Here is an 11,987-nt window from a genome sequence, read left to right on the forward strand (position 1 = left end):
ATGGGAGAAAGAGAGAGGTGAGGTGACAAGCATGGATGCATGGGAGGTCTTCACCTTGGTATATGTTGGATATTATGAAGGTGGCATTCCAAAGTCAACCCCCCCCCCCTTTTTAATCTTTTTTTATACATAGGCCGAGATTTTGGGCCAAGAAGAAAGAGTTGGAGTAGCTTGGGCCCATTAACTTTAGTTAGGATATTTGGATCCTAAAAATTAAATTTTTCGACCTATTAGGCTCTTGGAAGCATTCACGGCCCAATTAGAATAAAAAAATGGCTTATGGCTCACTAATGGTTAATTGGATTTTTTGTGGCCTAATAAGGCCCATTAGGGTTAGAATGAGTCATTTTAGACCCAAGTGGTCCAAAATGTATTAGATTTATGGATTAGGTCCAATTAGGGCTTCTAAGTCCAATAAGGTTGAATTGGGTACTTATTGGTCCATTAGGCCCAATAAGGAACTCTTAGTCCACCATGGACTTAAACCGGGATTCTTAGGGTTTTAGATTCTTTGGTGAATATAATTGATGAATCTAAATGAGCCTCGAGTGAGATTTACTTAAGGTGCATTATTTACAATAGTTAAATGGTTACATAAGAATATAATTTCCTAGCCAAAATGCTAGTTGTAACATAAAAACTAGAAGCAATGTCATAGGCTTTTTAATTATGCATGGTACTAGCTTTTGCATGTGTGTAAGGTATAGTGAGGGAAAGAAAAACATATGGAAGTAAGAGGAAGAGTTTACAACCATTTTTCATGATGTCTTCTCTTAAGTCAAATAGGATAGTACCTTAAGTTGAAATTGCAAGTAATAGCCCTAAACCTTCAATTAGGGGTGTACTTTGTGAGATTGTGACAGAGAGAGGGTGATTACATGAATGAGAGGAGGGAAAGGAGTGCATGTAGTTCTAGTAGTGTGGCTGGTCACTTTAAGGTCCCACATGCAAGTTTAAGGTACAAGAAGGATGATGTCATACTTATGAATCATAAATAACTTAAAATAGCATTCTACATTCGTGTGATCAAATCCCGACATCTAATAGTTCTTCTGAAGTTGGAGAATGATAGTATTGGGTTCAAGGATTCAAAAAAGTCATATGGATCTTAAATCCGATTTCTAAAACTCTGGAAAAAGGTGATTGAAGTTTCGCGTCTACTTCCTCCCCATTCGACAATTTTCGCGATATTAAGAAATTTATGATTTAAAAATATTGTGATTATGAGATCAAATATTAGACCTATGTCTGAGTTCAAAAATGTTCTCGAAATTTCCATATGAGGTGTGCAAGTACCTCAACAGATCCATTCAGTTTATTTATTAAGAAAACCGATATTATATTGATTTGTAATCTTATAATTGACACAACTTGTGCATATGACAACCATTTTTGATGTTATTTGTATCTACGGAGTCTTGAGAGTATAATTTATCCAATTTGATCATAAATTAGTCCTTAGTATACTTGATGCAAAAAAGAAAAAAATAACTTCACTATTAATATCCATTTTTGTGATTTTTGATTTGATTATTAGCAATAGGTAGTTTGTCGAACATTTTGAGATATAATCAATGTAATTATGTGTAATAAACATTTAATATATTTAATTAACACATTATACATATATTAGGTCTTAATACAACTAGGTTTGTAATGTTCTGATCGACAAACTTGACCCAAAATTACCAATTGTTACAACTAGATGATAGAATTCACATGGGTTGAAATATACCCCAAGGTTGGGCTCCTTGTTATATATGGTATGTAGTATTTAGGGGAATTCATTAGCTTTGTGCTTACGGTTTTATGTTTAAATGTTTCCAGGTACTTCTATTTTCAAAGGGAATGACCCGACTTGATCGCACTGCATCCTTTAAGTTTTCTATGCTATCTATTTTAGAACTTTACTATGATGTTTTGAGAATACGTTGTACTTTGATTATCTTTTGGAATGATTTAATGAATGGGTTTGGTTGATGGAAAAATAAAAATTTTATTTTTTATTTTTGGGACGTTATAAGTCGGTATTTCTAGATACATAAATGGAAATGAGCTACCTTCACAAATAACATGATAGCCATATCCAAATCCTTAGTATGGTTCACCCCAATACCATATAAATTTCTTTTTCTAATGTTCTCTTTGAGGCTACAGAAGAGATGGTAGCAATTTATGATTCACATGAGGTTTCTACCATTTTGCGAAGACCAATCTTCCAGGAAAATTGCATAGTCCTTGTATTGAAAAAATGACAAGGTTTGGACCATCTCTAGGAAGTTTTACACCCTTAAAAATGCCTTTCTACATGGCTACCCGGAGTCCTTCAGTAGCTATAATGAAGAAAAAAGACGATATAAGGTCCCTTTGCCTAATCCCTTTCTCCATGGAACTCTTTCGTGGGCGACCCGTGAACCAGAATGGAGAATTTAGTGGTTGAGATAATAACATGAATCCATGTTCTCCTCGTTTCCCCAAAACCCATTTGATGCATAAAGTCATCCAAATAATTCTAATTTATATAATCGGAGGATTGATCAAAATCAACCTTAAAAAGTAACATCTTCTTCTTTAGCTGTTTAGCACACGAGATGACTTCGTTAACAATAAGAGGAATATCCATTATGTTCCTTCCTTTAATGAAAGTTGTTTACTCCTTATTGACAACCTTTCCCTTAATAGATTACAGCCGCTCAACAAGTGTTTTAGAAATTATCTTAGTGATACATCCTATAAGATTTATAGGTCTGAAATCTAAGAGACAAAGAGGGTTCTTGGATTTGGGGACACGGGTGATTAAAGAGCTATTACAACCTTTTTTTAATATTCTTGAGGGTGCCAAAGAACTGAACTGCATCAATTACATCCTAACTGATCTTGGCCCATTGATCGAATCGTTTCTAACACATGGATACACACTCCTTTCTCTCTCTCTCTCTCTCTCTCTCAAGTTGGAACATGAAAATGCCTAACTTGTGAGCAATGTTCAAAACTTGATTCTGAAAGATCTAGTATGCTAAATAGTCATATTCAAGTGATATTACTAATTAACATATGGTCCTAAAGGGTCATACTAACAACAATTTGATACCCTTGATTATTTATTAGAAATTGATTTTAATAAATATTAATAAACTCTTATAATTAATTAGAAATTATTTATTTCATGGAAATATTAATTTTCTTTTTGCAAGTAACATAATATATATATATATATATATATATATATATATATATATATATATATATATATATATATCATATTGTATGATTTATTAAGTCATGTATATTATTTTAGACTAGTAAGACTTTTGTCTTTTAGCTAAAAACCAAATTTTATATTTTATAAAAGAAGTTTACAAAATTAATCAACATTTGTCTTCTTTTATATCTTTATTAGAATGAATAAAAGAAGCATGACCTTTTGATTATTTTAAGTAAAATAAAGCATGGCTTAGAGGTATGGGGAACATTAGGTACATATACATCTTAAAAGTGTTAAGACCTTGAGGGTATTACCTTTGCTTTAATACCATAACATGGGGCTTTCATTTTGGCATGCTTTAGACATGCAGAAACCATAGCTCCTCTATACCTCTCTTATTCTTCTCTTTCAAAGTGTTAAAGGTTATTTGTTACTTGTATTTTTTTTTTATCTCTTTAAGTAATATTTTCATATGCACTTAAAGCTTAAGAGCTTAAGAGTTTAAAGACTAGCATCATCATCAAGTTGGATTATAAAAGAGTTCTACTCACATTCTCCATCAACTTCCTAACCTTCCATTGAGGATTCAAAAGCTACAAAGGTTATTAAGTTCTTCTTCTTTGGTTATTTTTTTCTTTCCAAACTTTGCAAGATGATCATTTGTGGGTTATAAACTAGTTTCAAGACATTCATTTTAAAGTCATCCGTTTGCTAAATTTTTGAGTTTTATGAAAGGAATTTTGAATATAAACCCAACAATTGATATCAAGAGACATCTTGCAAGTTTGCTTAGAATTTATGATTTTTGGAAATCATAGTATTTGGAAAATATGAATAACTTGTTTTTGTATTAAAATAAGTTCATACATATTTTCTTTGATAACTTTTTAACAGTTAATTTATGTGACAAAATGTTACATGCATTTTTTGTCACTTAAAGTTGTATTAGAAAACAAATATTGTTTTATATTTATATGTATTTTTTAGTGTATAAATAAGCCTTAGACCTTTTGTGTTGCTGTTTGTGTGATTTTGTTGAAAATGATTTGTAATATTCTTTTATTCATAAAGTATATAATAAAAGTACCTAGTTTTTATTCTTGTTATTTTTATGTAATATATTATTGTTAGACTAGATTTATTTTATAAAATATGTAACAAGATGAATATGGAAGCTATTTTTAAAGATATCAAGATGAGGTCACAGTTTTATAAAGTTCATAACTTTTATAAAGTTTTTTTTATAAATTTGTAACAAAGTTGGTTGTTATTGCAAGTAGGAGCTTGAAGGTCAAATGAAGAATAATTTGTAATATTTGGTCTCCTTTATCCCTTAGGAAGGACTTAACACTTTTGTGTTGGCTCACAAAAGTGTTAACTAGATCAAGGTTTTTTTTATGTTAAATGCATGCTTGTTTTGTTTATTTTTCAAGTAAATATTTTGTGTGGTTGATAATTTAGTTTTTCACAAATTGAAACTATTTTTTGGACAAAATAAACATCACATGAACTTTGGTTTTCAATTTACAAAATGAGAAAAAAAAAGATGTAACAAGTTATATATTTAAAATAAAAAAAACGGTTTTATTAAAATATTAATAACAACAAAATTTGAAATTATAAAATTATAAGTCTAAAATGGAGATTTTATAACTTATTCAAACTCAAAAATATTAATAATAAAAGAAATTTTTATTAAGAAATAAATAAGGTTCTATATGGCTCAAACTAAAACTTAATATTGAATATTATCGTTAAAAATGAACCATATCAAAATATAAAAAAAGATTTTATATTTGAACCTTAACCGTGATATATTGGAAAATCGAGATCATGGTTAGTTGGATGTATGAAATTACCATGATATCATATGTTTTAAATAAATAGAATTATAAAACCTCTAAAAGAGCATTTTAAACCTCAAATCCATGCAATCCATCTTGAAGAACACTCACACATCTCTTGTATGCACTAATGGGATAAAAAGGTCACTTAACCGCTTAGTGTTACGTTTTGATGGTCGGGATGTCTGCGATTTCTATAACCAAGTTATGAACCGATTACACATGTTCTTCAGTTGGATAATTTGATCGGAAATCTTTTGTAATAAAGGTCACATAAATAAGAGAATTTTGAGACATAGATGGGATCAAACATGTCTAATTAAATTTGTTATTAGTGATCACATAAATCTAGGAATTATATAGTAGAATGAAATTGATAATCGATATCTATCGGACTGGCTTCAAATGAATGGGATAAATGTCACCTAACCATTTATTTGTTTCGCAATTTAGATATTAGACTTTGATAATTAATGTTTTTGGAAACTAAAAGGGTATTAATTATTGAAGAGTTTAAATATTAAAAATACTAAATGAATTTTGTTAAAATTTTATAGATGAGAACTAAATCCAATCTCACTACCATGCATATCCATGAACTTAAAGATCTACAAGAGATAATAACAATCGATGGGTACAATATCATTCAATGGACTCGTTCCTTAAAAGAGAATCTCGAGAGAGATGAGAAATTGTACGTCATAAAAGACTTTATCCCTAAACCACCCTCTTTGTATGATTTACCTGCATATAATGTATGGTGGATACATAAATGTGATTATGATGATTTTTGTGAGACTATTATGGGTACAGTCATTCCTGATTTTAGGAAAGAATTAGAAGGCTTGGATGTATTTGATATGTATTGTCAGGTTACAAAGATATTCCAAAGATGTAGTGACATCTGGTATGAACAAGTTCATAACATTGGAAAAATCAAGGCTGAAAAGAGTCACCATGTGTGCTCCAAGAGGCCTCCAGTTTATGGAAGGAACACCTTTAGGCCCAAGAAATCCAAGAAGGTCCACATTGATGGATCTTTTTTCTATCGTGGAGAAACCGGACACTGGAAAAGGAACTACTCTTCTTATTTAGAAAGAAAGTCTGGAAGAGACTAGTACTTCATGTATCTACTAGATAAAACTCATATTTTTCATATATCACTCAAGTACTTGGTACTTAAATGTTAATCTATTATTTGTAATATATTTACAGAAGAGTAACCAGTTAAGCACAATCAAGTTGGAAGTACACTCTCGAAGTTAGTTTATTAATTATGCTAGGAACATAATGTACTTGTATTGCAGAACAATGTTTGTCTTGCAACAATGTATGTTTTAACTATCTTGTCTAAATATATGTCTTAGTTTAATTTATGATTGATGATTTACTTAAATCGTGTTTCATAACAATCACCTTCATATTTGGTAATGATTAAAATTCTTTTTATGAGATTAGATCTCTTAACAAGAATTATAAAGTAAATATCAATGTTTTATAAATAACAAGTTCTATGTGCAAAGTAATTTTAACTTAAACTTGTTTTAAATCAAACTCATCTTTGATATTGTTATCTTTATTATATAAATGGAATTCAGATATTCCAACTTTAAGAAAATGAACTTTGAATGGAAATAATATAGTTTATTTGATATATGTAAATCTTATTTATATATAAAATATTCCTAATGATATTTTCACTAAGTAGTAGAGAAATAAAATTATTAAGTAACTATACATTGTGATGTATTACTTTCTTTCTAATGAATTTCTAAGATTTAGCACAAGATAACAAATCAACTCTATTAACAACTATAGTAGTTTTAATTATAGTTAGATGGTAAAGCATAATTATGAAACCTTTATATTCAAAATAACCCACAAGTGATCATCTTGTAAAGCATCATCATCATGTTGGATTATTGTTGATGTCTACAAAGGAAAGAGTTCTACTCACATTATCTATCAACTTCCTAAACTCCCATTAAGGATTTAAAGGCTACAAAGGTTGTTATATTCTTCTTCTTTGGTGGTTGTTTTCTTTCCAAACTTTGCAAGATGATCATTTGTGGGTTATCAACTAGTTTTAAGATATTCATTTTAAAGTCTTCCGTTTCCCAAAAATTTGAGTTTATGAAACTAATTTTGAATTTAAACCCAACATATTCTTCCTGAGAGCTTTAGTCAAAATATTAATTCACAAAGGTTGTATAGGTATAAACATAAGATGGTACAATCAACCTATCAACGATACCATCTCGAATAAAGTGATAGTTCACCTCAATGTGAATTGCTTGTTTATGAAAAAAGATTGTTAGGTAGATGAAAAACAACCTGATAATCACATAAAATTTGAATTGCTTTTGGATGATGAAGCAAATACGCTCATTACTAGGCCACTTAACTAATTAACTTAATACGTGATGGAAACCATTGAATTGTATTCTTATTCAATAGAGGATCGTTGGGAAACGGTTGGTTGCTTATTTGTATTGCACGCTATATGAAAACTCCTAAGATACACAATCCAACCGGATAAGGATCAATAAGTAAGTGGGAATACGACCCAAGGATCGACGAGTAAGTAGGGATGCGACCTAATTTAAATGACATCAACCTTTCATGTCAGACATGTTAATTATCTATCAACATATGAGAGAATGTCATGTTCACATGTTTATTTACATAGGTACTAACTGCATAGTAGCTTCCCAATTCTCAAGACATCGAGACTACATAAATTAGGATATGATGTAAACTGAGTTGCCAATATCATTTCATGTAACCACTAAGTAGAAGCAAACCATTTGTAACCAAACATACGTTGTGACTTATGAGAATGCATATAGTAATGTCGTGATCTATTTGGTTACATATAAAAACATATTGTTAACAATTTTATAATATTATTATATTGGTATGTAGGATGGACCAAATAAGGAAAAATAAGCATGAAACAAGGGAGACACATAATAGTTTGTAGAGAAGATGTTTTGTGTATATATATATATATATATATATATATATATATATATATATATATATATATATATGTGTGTGTGTGTGTGTGTGTGTGTAGAGGTTCATTTAAAACTACGTTAATTTTATGACTCCTAGCCATTCATCTTTAAGATCAAAAACTAATATATATATATATATATATATATATATATATATATATATATATATATATATATATATATATATATATATATATATATATAATGCAAAATAAAAAGAAAAATCCAAAAATTCTTTTTTTAATTAGTATTTTCGTCATTTAGTTTACCCAAAATAAAAAATAAATAAAATAAAATAAAATACTGTTTTTTTAAATATACGTGAAATATTCTAATAGAATATTACATTGTAAGTATTCAAATGTAATTTTTAGATTTTTAAAATATTCTATATTTGAGTATTCTAATATTCTACTGAAATTGTTAGAATTTGTAGAATATTCTAATATTCCATTAGAATTGTTTGAATATTTGCACTCTAATATTCTAATAGAATATGTAAATATTCTAATAATTTAGTCCTAATTTTTATACTAGAATATTATATTAGAATAGTTACAGATATTTCAAAAAAACGATAATTTTATTTTTTTTGGAATTATAAATGACGAAAATAATATCTAAATTTTTTTTAAAGATTTTCAATTATTTTGTATTTGAACATATGTTTTTTTGATCTCCAAAATAAGTATGATTGCATCCTTATGTCTCATAAAATATAATGGTCTCAAATGATATATATATATATATATATATATATATATATATATATATACACACACACACACACACACACATATATATATATATATACACACACACACACACACACACGAATGGTCCCTATGATTTAGGATAATTTGTGTATTTGATTCCTAACTTATTTTTATAATTCGCAAGGTCTCTGCTGTTTGTTTTTGTTATGCGATTTGTCCCTATATTACCTAAAAATACTATTTTGCCATTGACTTTTTAATTTATTTAATAATCACATGTCCAACCCCTCCCCCTGACATTATCTTACCTATCAAACTATTTTTCTATATTTAAATAATAGTTTTTTTTAGGTAAGACAAAGACCAAACGCGTAACAAAAACAAAAAGTAATGGCCAAACGTGTAATAAAAACAAACAATATGAATATTTCGAGTTAAAAGAATAAGTTAAAGCTCAAACACACAAATTATTCTAAACCATGGAGTGGTGGTCGATATCGATAAGGAACAAACCGGACACCAAAAGTTATAAGTCAAAATAAACATGAAAGATTTTTAAAATCACAGTTACGGCTATTCTTTCGACTCTACGAAAACTATTATGTCATCTACATTTCTTGATACATTGCAAGGAGACGGAGGAGTTGCTGAAGATTAAAAGTAGGGTGCAGGAACTTGACAAAGCCACCGAAAACAATCTGCTATCAGAGTTGGAATTACAAGAGAGGAGACGTGGTGTTCAAAGGATCGTGGAGCTTGAAAAACTAGCTGTCCTTGATTTAAAACAAAAGGCCAGAATCCGATGGACAGTCGATGGGGACGAGAATTCCCGTTTTTTCCATGGGTATGTAAACAATAAGAAGAACAAGAATCACATTCATGGATTGATTATCAATGGTTCCCGGAACACTGATGTGGCAGCAATACAAGATGAAGTCCTCTCTTTCTATTAGAAAAAGTTTCAAGAAAAATGGCCTTCCAGGCCAAAGCTCATCAGCAATGAATTCTGCTCGCTCGACCCGGCCTCTCGATCAAAAATAGAAGAACCCTTCTCATCTGAAGAAATTAAACGTGCCATATGAGCATGTGGAGGAGAAAAGTCACCTGGCCCAGACGGTTTCACCTTCGATTTTATTAAAAAATTCTGGGATGTATTGAGGGGGGATATTATGGAATTCGTCAAATATTTTGAGAAATATGGTACGCTGGATCAGGGCTGTAACTCGTCCTTCATCACGTTGATACCAAAGATACATGACCCACTACATATAGGTGACTACAGACCAATTAGCTTAATCGGATCATTATACAAAATAATCTCCAAGGCCTTAGCTAATAGACTTAGCATGGTGATTGGCATGAACATCGGAGAAGCCCAATCAGCTTTCATGAAGGGACGTAATATTTTGGATGGGCCTATGATTGTAAATGAGATATGTACATGGGCTAAAAAGGTGAAAAAACAGATTCTCCTCTTCAAGGTAGACCTAGAGAAAGCTTTTGACTCCGTTAATTGGGAGTACCTTGATTCGTTACTTATTCAAATGGGATATCGAGATAAATGGTGTATGTGGATGAAAGGGTGTCTCCAATCAGCAAGACTCTCGGTGCTTAAAACGGGTCTCCAACGGTGGAATTCGGTATGGAAAAAGGTGTTCGGCAGGGGGATCCACTCTCGCCCTTCTTATTCATAATTGCCATGGAGGGACTTAATATCGCGATGAAAACAGCTTGTCAGAAAGGCCTTTTTCAAGGACTTAAAATTCCAAACACTGAATTGTCAATATCGCATTTGTTCTACGCTGACGATGCCGTTTTTGTGGGTGAGTGGAGTCAAAGTAACATAAAAAACCTAGCAAGGGTGTTAAGGTGCTTTCAAGTAGCATCAGGATTAAAGGTAAACTTTAACAAATCCAGGGTTTTTCGTGTTGGTGTTGACACGGCTGAGGTTTCTCGATGGGCTGCCCCCTTGGGCTACCAACCGGCGTCGTTACCCTTCAACTACCTGGGGGTCCCGGTTGGCGCAAACATAAAGCTAAAGAAACATTGGAAACCTATAATTGATCGTTTTTATTCTAAGCTCTCGCCTTGGAAATCGAAAGCACTATCTTTGGAGGGAGATTAACCTTAGCCAAAGCTGTCTTGGGCAGTCTTCCGTCATATTATTTCTCTATTTTTGTGGCTCCAATGGGGGTCATTGATCTTCTGGAAAAGATTCCTAGACAGTTCCTATGGGGCGGGAGCGATAACAGGTATAAAATAGCTTGGGTATCGTGGGAAAAGATCATTGCTCCAAAGGTAAAAGGGGGGCTTGGTCTTGGATCTCTCAAGGCCTTCAACATATCAATGATCGTCAAATGGTGGTGGGCATTAAAAACAAATAAAACAACCTTATGGAGTCGTGTAATTACGGGTATTCACAATCTGAAAAACAAACCTGCTAATGTTTTGTCGAAAAGAACCTTTGCAGGTGTGTGGAACAATATTGCGGAAGTGGAAAATGAACTAACTAAAGTTGGGATAAGTTTCCGAGACATCCTAAAGAAGAAAGTGAAGAACGGCAACGATACCCTCTTTTGGATGGATGAATGGTGTGATGGCGAGCCATTAAAAGATCAATTCCCACAAATATACCAACTGGAAAGGCGTAAAACATGCAGAATTAGCCAAAGAGTACAAGTTGAAGGCTATAATTGGGAATGGAGATCAGCCCCTACAACTGGTACTCAAACTCACAGCTTTCAGATGTTATCTGAAGCCATTGATGTGTATCGACCCTGTCCAGATCCAGACTCTTGGATCTGTCCCTTATCAGATGACGGTATATTCCACGTAGAGGCAATCAAATTAAGAATTGATAATAAAGAACCGGCAATCAATGAAGTAGTCATCCCATGGCTTCACGATATTCCTATAAAGGTCAATACCTTTATTTGGAGAGCTAATTTGGGACGTATCCCATCCAACCTGACATTAAAGAGGAGGGGAATTGCAAATATAATTGAATCATGTCCTCAATGCCATCTAGAGGATGAAGATTCAGAACATATTCTGATGTGTTGCCCGTTGGCGAACAAGATATGGGAGCTGATATTCCAATGGTGTAAGATTCCGAAACCGGATTTTCAAACCATTGGTGACCTTATTGGGCTAACGAAAACTTGGGGGAGATGTAGAAGAAGGAGAAACAACCTAATTTGTA

At 31.7% G+C, this 11,987-nt stretch overlaps 1 protein-coding gene across 1 annotated transcript; it reads left to right on the forward strand.

The window, feature by feature from the left end:
- The first annotated feature begins 10,131 nt into the window (after positions 1-10,131).
- LOC145030491 (uncharacterized) lies at positions 10,132-10,479 on the forward strand. Its single transcript, XM_078978852.1, has one exon. It carries the CDS (start codon positions 10,132-10,134, stop codon positions 10,477-10,479), a length of 348 nt encoding a protein of 115 aa, XP_078834978.1.
- Positions 10,480-11,987: the final 1,508 nt, after the last annotated feature.

This window comes from Lactuca saligna, chromosome 2, assembly GCF_052625555.1.
Source record: "Lactuca saligna cultivar CGN05327 chromosome 2, ASM5262555v1, whole genome shotgun sequence".
NCBI classification, from domain to species: Eukaryota; Viridiplantae; Streptophyta; class Magnoliopsida; order Asterales; family Asteraceae; genus Lactuca; species Lactuca saligna.